The sequence below is a fragment of the Microcaecilia unicolor genome, chromosome 1, assembly GCF_901765095.1.
Source record: "Microcaecilia unicolor chromosome 1, aMicUni1.1, whole genome shotgun sequence".
Classification (NCBI taxonomy): Eukaryota; Metazoa; Chordata; class Amphibia; order Gymnophiona; family Siphonopidae; genus Microcaecilia; species Microcaecilia unicolor.
Window position 1 is genome coordinate 767,591,412 of NC_044031.1, and position 16,492 is coordinate 767,607,903.

General features: G+C 48.4%; 1 protein-coding gene across 4 annotated transcripts in view; it reads right to left on the reverse strand.

The window, feature by feature from the left end:
• ITGA11 (integrin subunit alpha 11) overlaps window positions 1-16,492 on the reverse strand; it is a 316,149-nt gene that overhangs the window by 142,757 nt on the left and 156,900 nt on the right. For 2 of the 4 annotated variants that reach the window (XM_030189807.1, XM_030189808.1), the window contains exons 5-6: window positions 5,498-5,646; window positions 2,809-2,953 (exon numbers count right to left, since the gene is read on the reverse strand). The exons of 1 other annotated variant lie outside the window; for it this stretch is intronic. In XM_030189807.1, coding sequence (XP_030045667.1) covers window positions 2,809-2,953; window positions 5,498-5,646 — 294 coding nt within the window. Of the gene's footprint in view, window positions 1-2,808; window positions 2,954-5,497; window positions 5,647-14,269; window positions 14,310-16,492 lie in introns of those variants that run through there. One more of the 4 variants, XM_030189809.1, reaches the window with a different exon arrangement.

Genomic DNA, 16,492 nt, shown 5'->3' on the forward strand with positions numbered 1-16,492 from the left:
TTACTATATTTTGTCCCCCAAAAAGGAGGACACATTGCCCGCCCCCACCACACACCCCATCCCATCCCCTTTCACACCCACCCCACCCTCTTTCACGCCCTCGCTCCGCCCCGTCACATTTCCCCTCCCCCCTGTCACACACCCTGTCACTTCCCCTCCCCTTACCTTACTACTGCCCTGGTGGTCTAGTGACCTCTTTGGGGCAGGAAAGAGCCCCCTCTTTCCTGCCCGGAGCGCTGCCCTGCATGCACCCTTCCTGTTGCTGATCCTGGCGTCAATTCAAAATGGCCGCCGAGAGCTGAAGTCTCGCGAGGTCATTTCAACTTTCGGTGGCCATTTTGAATCGGTGCCGAGATCAGCAACAGAAAGGATGCATGCAGGGCAGCGCTCCGGGCAGGAAAGAGGGGGCTCTTTCCTGCCCCAAAGGTGGAAGAGGTCACTAGACCACCAGGGCAGTAGTAAGTAAGGGGAGGAGAGGCTAGCAATCTGCCCACTTGTCTGGATTTCTGGACAAACGGGCAGGCTGGTGGGCGGGCCGTCCTAGGACAGCCCGCCCACCAGCCTGCCCGTCCTAGGACGGCCCGCCCACCAGCCTGCCCGTTTGTCCAGAAATCCGGACAAACGGGCAGATTGGCAAAACCCTCCAGTTGTCCGGAAATGTCCTCAAAAAGAGGACATGTCGGGGTAAATCCGGATATATGGTAACCCTATCCTGGCCAGTTAAATAGCGTTTTAGCACCTAACCAGTTATCTCCCACTGAGTGTCCATGATTAGCCGCTAACTGGCTATATTGCGTGACAGAGCCGGTTAGGTGCAGAAATCCAGCTCCAAATCAGCTATGTTCAGTGGTTAAAATAAGCCACATAAGTAGCAGGCCTATCTTTAACAGCTAAGCACTTCACTGTTTGGCACTGAATATTGGCTTAGCTGCCTATCAGGCTTATTTTCGAAAGAGAAGGGCACCCATCTTTCGACAGAAATCGGGAGATGGGCGTCCTTCTCTCAGGGTCGCCCAAATCGGCATAATCGAAAGCCGAATTTGGGCATCCCCAACTGTTTCCTGTCGCGGGGACGACCAAAGTTCCCGTGGGCGTGTCGGAGGCGTAGCGAAGGCGGGACTGGCTGGGGTGTGCCTAACAGATGGGCGTCCTCGAGCAATAATGGAAAAAAGAAGGGCGTCCCTGATGAGCACTTGGCCGACTTTACTTGGTCCATTTTTTTTACGACCAAGCCTCAAAACATTTTGGACGTCCTCAACTGCCCGTCGCAGCAGGGACAGAGGCATAGCGAAGGCGCCTAACACTTGGATGTCCTTCACCCATACTTGGACATTTTCACCTGATCTTGTGCTTTTTTAAGGTTGTAGACAGCAATTATACACGCAGCTTGTCTGAGTGTATGAAGCTGTCTTTGGTATGCGCAGAGCAGCCACGCATAATGCTTGGCTGCTCTGCACTGGCTTCCCCTCCTTAGGAAGGAAATCGTGTGCAAATGAGCTAACAGCGAGGAGCTCATTTGCATGTGATTTCCTTCATGCATGCCGGTTCCTTTCCGAATTACTAAGGGATCGGTAAGGGAAAGGCTTTTTCTGTTCACTTAGTCCACTGTAGTGCCCCCTAGCAGTGGCGTAGGAAGGGGGGGGGGGCGGTGGGGCGGTCCGCCCCGGGTGCACGCGCTGGGGGGGGGGGGGGTCGGCTCGCTGGTTCCCTGCTCTTTCTGCCCCGGAACAGGTTACTTCCTGTTCCGGGGCAGAGAAAGCAGGGAAGCAGCAGAGCCGACGTAGCTCCCAGTGACGTGCACTGGGGGCGGATCAGCCCTCCCGCCTGCCCCCCCCCCCCCCCCCCGCTGAAAGGTAGGGTGCATTTCGGGGGGAGGGAGCGCTCCGGAGGGGGGGGCACCATGCCCTGCACCCGAGGGGGGTGCGCAGCGGCGACCCGCCCCGGGTGTCAGGCACCCTCGCTATGGCACTGCCCCCTAGGGTGCCTGGTTGGTGTCCTGGCATGTCAGGGGGACCAGTGCAGTACGAATGCTGGCTCCTCCCATGACCAAATGGCTTGGATTTGGTCGTTTTTGAGATGGGCGTCCTCGGTTTCCATTATCGCCGAAAACCGGGGACGACCATCTCTAAGGTCGACCATCTCAACATTTATGTCGACCGTCTCTAAGGTCGACCTAAATGTTGAGATTTGGGCATCCCCGACCGCATTATCGAAACGAAAGATGGCCGCCCATCTTGTTTCGATAATATGGGTTTCCCCGCCCCTTCGCGGGGACGTCCTGCGTGGACACCCTCAGGAAAACCTGGGCACCCTGTTCGATTATGAACCTCTGTGCCACACAATAGAGTCTTTAAGTTGCCGCGGTCAAAAATGGAACCAAATATTCAATGCTGGTCACCAGAAATGGCCTGGCATTGAAATCCAGGTTTAACGTTGGCGGTGGACAGCAAAAGCACTGCCCAACGCACGCTGGCTGAATATTTGGGGGATGGTTTTTAATCTGCCTTCATATTTCTGTGTCTGTGTAATATCCTGAAAACCAAACTGGCTGGAAGTGTCCCAAGGACTCAGATAGGAACCACAGGCTCTGACAGAAGCCACAGGAAAGAATCTTGTTGCTGGGGGTGGGGTGGGGGGGGGGGGGAACAAGAAAACTGGTGCAGCCATGCCTGAAATAAACCACTGAAATACTGAAACGGATTCCTTGAAGCGTGTGACATATCGGAGCAGCTGCAGAAGCGACATTTTCCAGCAAAGCGCTGTGGGACCCCAAGGCACCCCTCAGGTCACAGATACAGGGGGACTCACCGCCACAGCGTAGCGGGTGATGTTGTCCTTCTCGGCGTCTTCGATCACCTTCTGTAAGTCTGGACTGTCGTGGGACTCCCCGTCCGTTATCACAATCAGCACCTTCTTGGCACCCTTCCGGCCTCCTTTCTGGAACGCCTCCGAGCTAGGGTCATAGAGAAACGGCTTAGACGTGACGGCTTTTGCATTGCTTGGAATAGTCCTTTTCAATGACTCCTTCTATTTCCTCTCAGTAATACAAACAAACTTTGAAAGAGCTGCTGTTTATAGCTGACCCCTTATGCCTTATTTTACAAACAGCTGACTTGCTGCTTTGGAAATTTAAAAATCCCAAATCCTGCTGGCACTTGGCACACAAGCCCTGTAACAGCTGGGGCATTAAACCGCCGAGTAGCAGTCAAGCAGGTCTAACTATACACAGAGCTGCCAAGATATCCAGTTCTGGGAGGGAGGCTTTTGGCCAGTTCAGGCTGAAATCACAGTTGAGTGCTGTGTGTGTTTGTGGTCACTGTGAAATCAGCACTACAGCTCCCATAATGCATTGCCAGAAATCATGGACTGGCCTACAGCCTCCGTCCTGGAACTAGGGTCACTTGGCAGCTCTCTGGTAAATAGTCAGGTTAGATCTGCATATTCAGTGCTGGACCATGTCAAGGCAGTGACATTGAACATCTGGGCATGACTGGACGTGGACTGGCCACTGGCACTTGTGTGGGTCCTGGCTGAATATCGACCAGGACCCACATAAGAAGATTTGTCCATTCCTCCCATTCTAATCTCCCAAACAGCATTGGGCTCTTCCTGACCATCCCTAACAAGATCATACCCTCTCCCCAACCGCACCCCCCAACAAGAGCCTGGCCCCCTCCTGGACCACCTACCAACAAAAGCCCTCCTCCCGGACCCCACCATGTGTATCCCCCTCGTGAAGCCCCCCACGGCCCTGTAGACCTGTAGGCTTACTTTAGCATGCCTGGTGCTTTGGGGGGGGGGGGGGGGTAGTAGGCAGAAGCAAACCCCAATCGTTCCTGCTCATGCCAGCTGCAGGTGCTAAATAACAGCTGTGACCTCTAGTGGTAGTCTCTCAGTACTACCAGTAGGAGTCAGGCTTCCATATAAGGGCAATTTCTGAATACTCATGACTTAGCAGGCTGTATCTGGGCATGGAGTGAAGGAGGCCACCTGCAGAACTATAGTGACCCCTGGTGGCAGGACAGAGTATGGACCCCTACAGTTTTCCTGCTTGCATTGTAACATAGTAAATGAGGGCTGATAAACACTATTTGGCCACCCAGTCTGCCATATGGAGATTCTTCCTTTTCTCTTTTACAATCATACAGGGTAGATAAGTGTACAGAAACTGGTTATACAAGGTAACGACAACTCCTTCCTCCCCACATGACTTCAACCTGACCCCTCCACATCCCTCCCACCATTGACCCAGGCATATCCAAAGTTTGCTACAGTGTTGGCTTCCACCACCTCCACCTGCAGGTTATCTAACTTGAATTCCAATACATAAACAAATTGAGGACTGATACAAGCTTTTCAGGGTGACCAACCCTGGTTTTTTTCAGTTTCAGCTGAAACTGCAGCCAAAACCAAAACTAGTCCAGCCCCCCTGACCAAGAAGAGCCCCCCACCCCCTCCCTCCTCTGCAGCTGCCACTGATACCCCCAGAACCCCAGGAGCTTCTATTTCCTTCCCCCTTCCGTCCTGGAACATAAGAAGGCCCCATCCTGGGCCCACCCATAGGCCCTCCCTAAAGTCCATCTGTAGGCTGCCATCACTGGTACCCCCACCCCCGAGGCCTACCTTACCACTGTGGTGGTCTATTGGCCAGTCATAACAGATGCGATCCCCAGTCACTCCTGCCCATCTTGTGTCTGCAACTTCCACTGGCAGTCTTACCAGATTGCTGCTGGAAATCATGGCAGCCATTTTGACTGCAGACATGGGATGGACAAGAGTGACTGGGGATCACTCCTACCCTGAATAGCCACCAGTGTGGTAAAGCAGGTCCCAGGGGAATGGCCGAGGGGGGCGGACGGTGGTGGCAGTGGCCTACAGGTGGTTCCAGGAGGAGAAGCTTTTTATGTTCAGGGAGGTGGTAGGAAGAAGGAAGTGGGAGGAACTGCTGTGGTTTGGGGAGGGGGAGGGAGAAGGAGGAGAGCCACGGGGCCTAGAACAAAAAGTTTTGGTTTTAGCTGAAAATACACCAGCATTTTCGGCTGAAAGTGAAACAAGATCAAGTGAGGATTTTGGCCCAGTTTTGGCACCAAAAGCAAAAGTGAAATTCAGTCGGTCTCTAACAAGCTTGATCTATCAGAACAGTGTAACAGCAGCCCGAACTCCTCCCCACATTACATGGGGTGTATATAGGTTTGTGATGCTCCCCCCCCCCCTCCCACCAATAGACACAGAATAGGGGAAAAGCCTTCATAAATCAAGCACTTGGTTCAGCATTTACTTCATCTTTGGTAACTCAGGAGCAGCAAATCTGGCTGTTGCAGGGCCCAGTGACCGAGTGCTCAAATCTCTCCTCTACCACCTCTTCCTGCCTCTCTGCTCTAGTCTCTCACTCTTCCCCCATACTCTCTACACTGTCCTGATTGATAAGCTTGGTGGCTGGGCTTGAGCTCTACGAGTGCCAGGGAATAGCAGGAAAACAGAGAGAGAGAGAGTGTACCGGGCAGTTTTAATGCCTAGCGCTGTCCTGGTCTCGGTGCCTCCTCTCTGCTCAATCTCTTTCGCCTTCTCCACCACTTCGTCCACAGATCTGTAGCGGTTCAGATTAAATTCATGTACAACATCTTCCCCGTACTGTACGACTCCCACCTAGAAATCAAAAGAACGTTATGAGGGAAAGAACATTTCCAAGGACACAGAGAGGAGGGAGAGGGGGGCAAAATTCCCCCTGGACTTCCAAGGGGGGCCCGGCACCAGGGTCTGTCGGGTGATCATGTCCCAACAGGATCAGGAGAGAGAAAACTCTGGCGCCAGGGCCCCCCTTGCATTGCCTGCCTAGCAATTGCTGGGCCCTCAGGCTGCACATGCTCAGTTTTGAAACCCAGATTCACATAACAACAGTTGGGTCTAAGCTAGGGTTACCATATGTCCGGATTTATCCAGACATGTCCTCTTTTTGAGGACATGGCCGGGCAACCAGGCAGGTTTTGCCAATCTGCCCGTTCGTCCGGATTTCTGGACAAATGGGCAGGCTGGTGGGTGGACCGTTGGACGGCCCGCCCGCCAGCCTGCTCGTTTGTCCAGAAATCTGGACAAATGGGCAGATTGCTAGCCTCCCCTCCCCTTACTTACTACTGCCCTAGTGGTCTAGTGACCTTTTCCGCCTTTGGGGTAGAAAAGAGCCCCCTCTTTCCTGCCCGGAGCGCTGCCCTGCATGCATCTTTCCTGTTGCTGATCCTCGGCGTCGATTCAAAATGGCTGCCGAGAGTTGAAGTCTCGCGAGGTCACGTCAACTCTTGGCGGCCATTTTGAATCGACACCGAGATCAGCAACAGGAAAGATGCATGCAGGGCAGCGCTCCCGGCAGGAAAGAGGGGGCTCTTTCCTGCCCTGAAGAGGTCACTAGACCACCAGGGCAGTAGTAAGGTAAGGGGAGGGGGTGACGGGGTGTGTGACAGGGGGGAGGGGAAATGTGACGGGGCTGAGCGAGGGAGTGACAGGGGCGGAGTGAGGGCATGACAGGGGCGGGGTGGGTGTGTGGATGGGCGGGGCATGTGTCCTCCTTATATATGGTAACCCTAGGAATATCCCTCTCTCACACCTGCTCGCAGTCCAGTGGTTAAGCTCGCCCAGCTGTGTTTACTTATAAAGGCATCTTTCTCCCCTCACACACAGCTGCCAGTGCCGGTAACAAAGCCAGAAAATGCAGGACTCCGTGCTGCTGGGGGGTGGGGAGAGACCAGGGGGGGGCACAACCTGTGTAGCCAGGGAAGGTGCGACTTGTGTGGCCAGCAGGGAGTGCTGCATGCCCTTTGTGGTCTGTGGGAGACGCCGTGAACAATTACTTGGACACTAAAAGGTGCCGTCAACCAAAAAAATGTGGGAACCACTGGCTTATGTTCTTAAGAGACGAGAGGAAAAATAGACCCGGTAATATTCTGGCAACAGATCTACCACAACGGATGGACAATAAAGGCAAATACAAACCAATTCCTCCTAGAATGGGATGATAGATGCAGATCAATATTAGACAATATTGCCCCAACTCAAATCAGAACCTCACACAGAAAGAACTCAATACCATGGTTCAATGAAGAACTGAAAAAACGTAAAATACAAGTTAGAAGGTTAGAACGCGCATGGAATAAAAAGAAAGACGACCCCACACTTAACGCCTGGAAACAACTACAAAGAAAATATAAATATACCATAAGACAAACTGAAAGATTATATTACAAAACTGTAATTGGACCAAACTACAAGGACACACATAAACTCTTCCAACTCGTGAATAAATTACTAGATATCACACCAGTCATAACCAACAGCAAAGATACACCAGGAGCAGACAATCTTGCGAGATACTTCAATGAGAAAATTGTACAACTGCGACTTAAAATACCTGTCAGTACCATCGACTACGCCGTACTCCTTGACTGTCTAGATCCAGACCCTGGTGAATACCCAGCAGACAGAACCTGGACCAACTTCGAGATATTATCGGAGGATCTCATCTCCCAAACGCTCAAAAGATTCGCCAAATCTCATTGCAAACTAGACATATGCCCAAACAACCTTATGACATCTGCCCCTCAACAATTTATAACAGACCTAGCGAATCACCTGAACTATATGTTACAAAATGGCAGTGGCGTTCCTAGGGGGGCTGACACCCGGGGCAGATCACCGATGCGCCCCCCCCCCCCGGGTGCAGCGCGACCCCCCCCCCCCCCCGGCGAAACAACGGACACAAACGGGCTGGCTGGCGGGGGCGGGCGCGGGACTCCCCTCCCCTTACTCTGCTATCCCTGGTGGTCTAGAGGTACCTCTTCGTCTTCGGGGCAGGAAAGAGCCCCCTCTTTCCTGCCCGGAGCGCCGCTGCTAGCTGCCCTGCATACAGTGAGTCCAGCACTCGGCGTTTCAAAATGGCCGCCGAGAGTTGAAGCAGCCTCGCGAGACTTCAACTCTCAGCGGCCATTTCGAAACGCTGAGAGCTTGACTCACCACAGGATGCAGGGCAGTTGTCAGCAGCGCTCCGGGCAGGAAAGAGGGGGCTCTTTCCTGCCCCGAAGAGGTACCGCTAGACCACCATGGATAGTAGAGTAAGGGGAGGGGAGGTGACGGGGGTGGTGGAGATGACAGGGGGGAGGCAAGGTGATTGGGGGAGGAGGGGAATATGCACCAGGGGCGGGGTGATGGCGTGGAAGGGGCGGGGCAGGGGTCGTGAAAGGGGCAGCTCCCCCCGGCGAAATGACACCCCCCCCCCGGTGCATCTTTACCTGCTGGGGGGGGGTGACACGTGTCTGTCAGCAACGCTCGTTCCCTGTTCCCTCTGCCCCGTTACAGGGAGCAGAGAACGAGCGTTTCTGACAGACGCGCGGCACCCCCCCAGCGGCGTTTCCGACAGACGCGCGGCACCCCCCCAGCGGCGTGGACCGCCCCCACCGCCCCCTTAGTACACCACTGCAAAATGGACTCTTCCCGAAGGTGAAAGGAAACATCCTACTCACCCCCATACCCAAAGATGCAAAGAAAAGTGCCAATGAACTAACCAACTACAGGCCAGTAGCATCCATTCCCATAATAACCAAACTAACGGAAGGGATGGTAACCAAACAACTCACAAACTATTTAAACAAATTCTCAATACTACACGACTCCCAGTCAGGATTTCAGTCTAACCACAGCACTGAAGCAGTACTAGTCACTCTCATGACTAAATTCAAACAAATGATTGCAACTGGCAAGAACATACTACTTCTACAATTTGACATGTCTAGCGCCTTCGACATGGTAGACCATGGAATACTACTACATATCCTCGAGTACTTCGGAATTGGAGGCAACGTTCTCAATTGGTTCAAAGGGTTCCTAACCGCACGATCATACCAAGTGACATCTAATTCGACTACATCAGCCACATGGATACCTGAATGTGGAGTTCCACAGGGATCCCCCCCTCTCACCGACTCTATTCAACTTAATGATGATACCCTTGGCCAAACTACTAGCAAACCTCATTATCTGCTCTATCTTTTTCAAGGCTAAAGACTTGTTGGGGGGGGGGGGGGGCAGGGGGAGGAAGTTCTCATCCTATCCAATATAATCTCTCCTCCTCTCTAACTTTACACAGCACTAAAGAGCATACAGCATCAATGATCCTTATCCCTGGACACTGACTGTACAACGAAACATCAAGTAGATAAACTGATTAGCCTGATTTTTTTCCAAACTCAGGTTTGTAAAATGATTAAGAGATTTTCTAAATGCTTTCATTTTTAGAATGGTTGTACAGACCTTGATTTTTCTCTGTTTTGACTATTGTTATTAGGACTTCTGAAAGATTCTTTGAAAGTTTTGCATCTCTTTGATAGAGCATATAAAAGAGATCAACCAATGTGAATATGTACAACTTGCCTATTTAATTTCAGAATTGTTTATTAATATCTGCTTAGATACTATTACTCTGTTTCTATCATCATGCTGACCAAGATCATGCAATACCAAATGTCTATATTACTAACATTCTTCCACTACTCACGACGTATTGTAAGCCACTTTGAGCCTGCAAAGAGGTGGGATAAGGTGGGATACAAATGCACCAAATAAATAAATAAATGCTACATGTAGAATTTTGACAAGGGGTACCTAGGTACACCCACATTTCTCCTTCCTCAAAAATTTTCATTGATTGCTGATTGAGCAATGAATACGTTTTAAGGCTGCTTAGTTTTTAAATCACTTCATGAAATGATTTATCCTATTCTTGCCTCGTTTGCGACTGTCAGCCTGTTAGAGCTCTTTGTTCCTGCAGTCAGGACAGACTTCAGGTTCCTTCTTTCCATCTTATTAGACTGGAAACTAATATAATTATATACTATCAGGCTCAACATGGACGTCCATCTCCCAGAGAAGTCCACATCGGTATAATCAAAACCCGATTTTCGACGTCTCTAACTGAAGTCCGTTGCGAGGACGTCTAAATTTCAAGGGGGCGTGTTGGAGGCGGGACTTGGGCGTGCCTAACACTTGACCGTCTTTGAGCCATAATTGAAAAAAGTAGTGATATCCTAAAGTAAAACTTGGACGTTTTTACCCAGATGTGTTGTTTTACGAATAAGGCACAAAAAAGTGCCCAAAATGACCAGATGACCACTGGAGGGAATCGGGGATGACCTCCCGTTACTCCCCCAGTGGTCACTAACCACGTCCCACCCTCAAAAAACATCTTTAAAAATATTTCGTGCCAGCCTGGGGTTGGGGGGCTCAGCACACATGGTAAGGGAGCTATGTACCTGGGAGCAATTTATGAAGTCCACTCCAGTGCCCCCCTAGGGTGCCTGGTTGGTGCCCTGGCATGTAGGGGGACCAGTGCATAACAAATGCTGGCTCCTCCCACATACAAATGACTTGCATTTGGACGTTTTTGACATGGACGTCTTTGGTTTTGAAAATCGCCGAAAGTCAAGGATATCCATGTCTAAGGACGTCCAAATCCAAGGATGTCCTTGGTATTTTCGAAACGAAAGATGGACGTCCATCTTTTTTCGAAAATATGGTTTTCCCCGCCCCCGGATTTGGACATTTTACAAAGACGTCTAAATCCCAACTTGGACGTTTCTTTCAAAAATGCTTCTCAACATAACCTAATAATTATAGCAGGACGTTTACCTTATCCACTCCTACCCTAGCTGAGATAACATTTAACCATCTCTCTGACCTCATGTGTAACTTTCTTAAAATTAGTCACCTTACTTTTATAACTCTTCTTACTCTACCTATCTATATGCTCCATCTTTGCTTATATCCTATGCTGTCTAATAAAATGTTCTATTACATATTGTGTTGATATTGTAAGTAGTGTGCTATCAGGCTCATTTTGAAAAGAGAAAAACGTCCAAAAAGTGACATAAGTCTGCATTTGGACGTTTATCTCACAAAGACGTCCAAATCAGTATTTTCGAAACCTATTTTTAGATGTCTTTCTCTGAAGTCCGTCAGAAGGACGTCTAAATCTCAAGGGGGCATGCCAGGGGTGTGTTCAAGGCGGGACTTGGACGTTCCTAAGACTTAGATGTCTTTCAGTCATAATGGAACAAAACAAAAACCTCCAAGGCTAAAACTTGTATGTTTTGAGCTAGACCTGTTTTTATAAAAAACAAATAGCTGCAGTGGGAATTGAACTCAGTCCCCCAGGATCTAGGTCTGCTGCACTGGCCATTAGGCTACTCCTCTACTCCACACAAGTGGTGCCCCAAATGACCAGATGACCACTGGAGGGAATCGGGGATCACCTCCCCTTATTCCCCCAAATCATAAAACATTTTTCCAAACAGCATTTTCAAAAGGAAACGATAGACTTTTTTTTGTAGAAAATGACCTTTGCTGTCCTGATTTTAAAGCCTCCAAATTCAGACTTAGATGTCATATCCAAAAATGCCCCTTGTGCATTTGGCTCACTCAAAGTCACAAGGAGCAGCAGTGGGACTTGAACCCGTGTCGCCAGAATCAAAACCCACTGCACTAACCACTGAGCCACTGCTCCTCTGTTTTGGACATCTTTTGTTCAAAAATGGACCCCCCCCCCCCCAAAAAAAAAATGGACGTCCAAATCACAAGACGACCATAGCATTTTCGAACACAAAAGATAGACGTCTATCTTTTTCAAAAATTACTCGTCTGTTTAGAATTTGGACGTTGTTGTAAAACGTCGAAATTCTGATTTAGACATTCTATGAAAAATACGCCCCTCCACGCCATACTTGTAGTATTTGAATATTTTTACTGCTGTAACTGTCTATTGCTCATGTTTGATTTATTCTTACTGTACACCGCCTTGAGTGAATTCCTTCAAAAAGGTGGTAAATAAATCCTAATTAAAAATAAATAATTAATAGGAAATCTATGTTTAGAGTTATGGATCCCAAACTCTGGAATGAACTTCCAGTATTTTTTCATAGAATTATCTCTTTTGTTCAGTTTAAGAAGGAACTGAAAACATGGTTATTTCAAGACGCTGGTGTTTATTGTATGTTATGTTACTTTTAAATTGTTGTGTATGTTCCTTTTGGAGTGATATATAAATTTGATAAATAAATAAAAAATCCCTCCTCCACCCCTCCCACATTTCGCAGCAGCACTAAAGAGCACACAGCATCGATGTGCCAAATCCCATACACAATAATCCCTTTCCCACTCATGGCAGGCTCAATGCGGCTTACATATGCAGGTACATATTTGTACCTGGGGCAATGGAGGGTTAAGTGACTTGCCCAGAGTCACAAGGATCTGTGCCTGAAGTGGGAATCAAACTCAGTTCCTCAGGACCAGAGTCCACCACCCTATCTGCCTTCATTTACTATGTTACTATGTTAATATCTAGCTAAAGTTAAGCTATGTTCCTCAATAGTGCACTCAAAATGTGATTCAATGCATCATTTATACTTTCTCCATTTTGTATTCTTGCGAAGGATGTAAAAAGAATTGAAGCAGTGCAAAGGAAAGCTACGAGAATGGTAAGGGATTTGCATTACAAGACGTATGAGGGGAGACTTGCAGACCTGAACATGTATACTCTGGAGGAAAGGAGAAACAGGGGTGATATGATACAGACGTTCAAATATTTGAAAGGTATTAATCTGCAAACGAATCTTTTCCGGAGATGCAAAGGCGGTAGAACGAGAGGACATGAAATGATATTAAAGGGGGGCAGACTCAAGAAAAATGTCAGGAAGTATTTTTTCACGGACAGGGTGGTAGAAACGTGGAATGCCCTCCCGCGTGAGGTGGTGGAGATGAAAACGGTAACAGAATTCAAACATGCGTGGGATAAACATAAAAGAATCCTGTGCAGAAGGAATGTATCCTTGGGAGCTTAGCCAAGTTTAGGTGGCAGAGCCGGTGGTGGGAGGCGGGACTGGTAGTTGGGAGGCGGTGATAGTGCTGGGCAGACTTATACGGTCTGTGCCAGAGCCGGTGGTGGGAGGCGGGGCTGGTGGTTGGGAGGCGGGGATAGTGCTGGTCAGACTTATACGGTCTGTGCCCTGAAGAGGACAGGTACAAATAAAAAGTAGCACATATGAATTTATCTTGTTGGGCAGACTGGATGGACCGTGCAGGTCTTTTTCTGCCGTCATCTACTATGTTACTATGTTACTATGTAATAATCCCTTCTCATTCTCTCCTAATTTATAAACCGCATCAGTAATCCTTATATCTGCACAATAATTGTCCTCTACTTTAACATTACACAGCAGTTATGATCTTCCTCCACAATAATCCCTCCTCCTCCTTCAGTCCAACATTACACAGTAGCGATGAGCACAGAGCTTCGATAATTAATCCTCATTCTCTCTGACATTACACAGCAGTGATGATCTGGTAAAACTGTACACCACAGCTACCTATGCTAAATTCATTTATGATTTAGCAATCAATAATTAAAATGATTTACTATTGCACCATAAATCAGCTGCTTAGCAAGACTTAAGAGGCAATCAAGCCCAGAACTGCTCTGGGAATTCTGTTTGAGAATAATGATGCCTCCAGCCTGCAGAATTCCCACATCAAACTATCTCATACGGAATGACAGCAATGGCCAAGGAATGCTCCACTCATGCCATGTCATTAGGCAACAATTTCTAGATGGAATTTGCTTTCCATAGATCATTTCCTCTTAACCCCTGAAATGCCAAAGCCTAATTTTCTTCTGTAGAATAAAGTTCACTTTTCTCCTTCACCCCTGATTCTCCATTAGCATGCTGCTCTCCTTCCTCCCAACCAAAGTTGCTTTTGGAGGGTAACTGGAAAGGCACTTGCCCAGGGCTATGCACCTCAGTGGGTCATTGAGGTACAGGTTCAGCCCAGTTTCTGCCCTGAGTCTCCTTTCATCTAATACCACCCTGGTCCCTCTTCAGGACTCCTCTCCTTTCTCTTATCCCTGTTATTCTCCTCTGCAGGACTTCTCTGCTTTCCCCTACTGTTTTACTGTCCCCTTTAACTTGCAAAGCTTAGTATCCATGCAGTGTGTAATAATCTGAATATCTATATAAGTACTGTTTATAATTAGGTGTGCCTCACCCATTTGCGCAGCGGAAGCCATGGGCTCTCTGTACTATCCAGGAAAGAACTTCATATCCCCTCTAGATCCTTAATTACCCCAACCCTGTATCTGCTCATGACAGGCTTACACCGTCAGGCAGTATGGACCCTCGTAATTAGAAAGGAACCCAGTATGTAGTAGATATAATAAGATAGTTTATTACAATCTTACCAATGGTAGTACATGCAAGTTAAGCATTCACATAATGGGGCAGCATATCATGGCACGTCCTCTCTCTCTAGCCTTCTGGAGTCTTCCTTCTCTGGTCTTCTTCTCCTCTCGTCTGCTCTAATACTCCTCAAACTGCTGCTTATATACAATTTTGGTCCTATTCATTTCAATGGACCCCAGCTGTCTCAACAGGGCTCCTAGCCCTTATCAGTTGATCAGAATGACTTCATATGTTCCCAAACCTTCCTCTAGCCCCCCCTTTGGATGTTCTCACCCGGGGTGCAGCTGACCCAGTACTATCTCTACATAACCATAGCAACTCTTGCTCATGACGTCTTGAAGGTGCCAGTCTCAGGATTGTTTATAGAGTAGATTGCCCCCACCCTCTGTCAGTCCTCAATTACCTCATTTCAGCACTTGCCACAGTGAAATGTAACTGTGTCAAAGGTGATCTCTGATTTTTACAAGCTAGCTCTCTTTTGTATCAGAGGTGATTTTGATTTTAAGAAGCCTAGCTCTTATTATGAGCCATTGGCCTGTATTTTACTGAGAGCAAGGGCTAGCATAACTCTTCAGTACATAAGTACATAAGTGTTGCCACACTGGGATAGACCAAAGGTCCATCAAGCTCAGCATCCTGTTTACAACAGTGGCCAATCCAGGTCACAAATACCTGGCAAGATCCCAGAAAACTCAATACATTTTATGCTGTTTATCCCAGAAATAAGCAGTGGATTTTCCCCAAGTCAATTTAATAATGGTCTATGGACTTTTCCTTTACAAAGCCGTCCAAACCTTTTTTAAACCCCGCTAAGCAAACCTATGATACATGGAGGGGCATAATCAAACGAAAACGTCTATCTCCATGGGCGTTTATCTCCGAGAACGGGTCCGTGAAGGGGCGGACCGAACCGTATTTTCGAAAAAAATAGACGTCCATGTTTTATTTGACAATTTGGGAGCTGGGTGTTTTTGTTTTTCAGTGATAATGGAAAATGAAAGCGCCCAGCTGAAAAACGAATAAATCCAAGGCATTTGTTCGTGGGAGGGGCCAGGATTCATAGTGCACTGGTCCCCCTCACATGCCAGGACACCAACCGGGCACCCTAGGGGGCACTTTTACAAAAACAAAAAAAAAGGTAAAAGAGCTCCCAGGTGCATAGCACCCTTCCCTTGTGTGTTGAGCCCCCCAAATCCCCCTCAAAACCCACTGCCCACAAGTCTACACCATTACTATAGCCCTAAGGGGTGAAGGGGGGCACCTACATGTGGGTACAGTGGGTTTGGGGGGGGTTGGACGACTAAGCATGAAGCAGCACAATTGTAACAGGTAGGGGGGGATGGGCCTGGGTCCACCTGCCTGAAGTCCACTGCACCCCCTAACAACTGCTCCAGGGACCTGCATAGTGCTGCCAGGGAGGTGGGTATGACATTTGAGGGTGAAAATAAAAAGTTGTGAAACATCATTTTTTGTGGTGGGAGGGGGTTAGTGACCACTGGGGGAGTCGGGGGAGGTCATCCCCGATTCCCTCTGGTGGTAATCTGGTCATTTAGGGCACTTTTTGGGGCCTTATTCGTGAAAAAACAGGGTCCAGGAAAAGTGCCCTAAATTCTAGCTACAAACGCATACATTTTTTCCATTATCGGCGAAAGGCGCACATCTCTGTTCGGGTGATAACCATGCCCCAGTCCTGCCTTCACCACGTCTCCGACACGCCCCCGTCAACTTTGTACGCTTCCGCGATGGAGTGCAGTTGAAAACGTCCAAGTTTGGCTTTTGATTATACCGCGTTATTCGTTTTTGTGAGATAAACGTCCATCTCCCGATTTAGGTCGGAACTTGGGCGTTTTTCTCATTAGATTATAAGCAGGATATTGTACCCACAGTGACTACCAGGGTGTAATATCCTGTGCTATATATTGTAATCGTAGTGACTAGCAGGAAAGTAAACAAAAACAAGTGAAGCAGGAAGCCTATATGGGTCTCCAAACAAGTGGCCAAAAAAGAAATAAGGGAAAAAGAGGCTTCGTTCAAGAAATACTGAAGAACTCAACAAGAGGATCATGGAAGAGATTACCGGATTGAATTCAAAGAAGCAAAGAGGGAAATACGGCTAGCGAAAATGCTGGTGGAACAAAATATGGCTAAAGATGTAAAGAGAAGTGACAAGACCTTTTCAGGTATATTGGGGAAAGAAGAAAAGCTAGGAATGGAATTGTAAG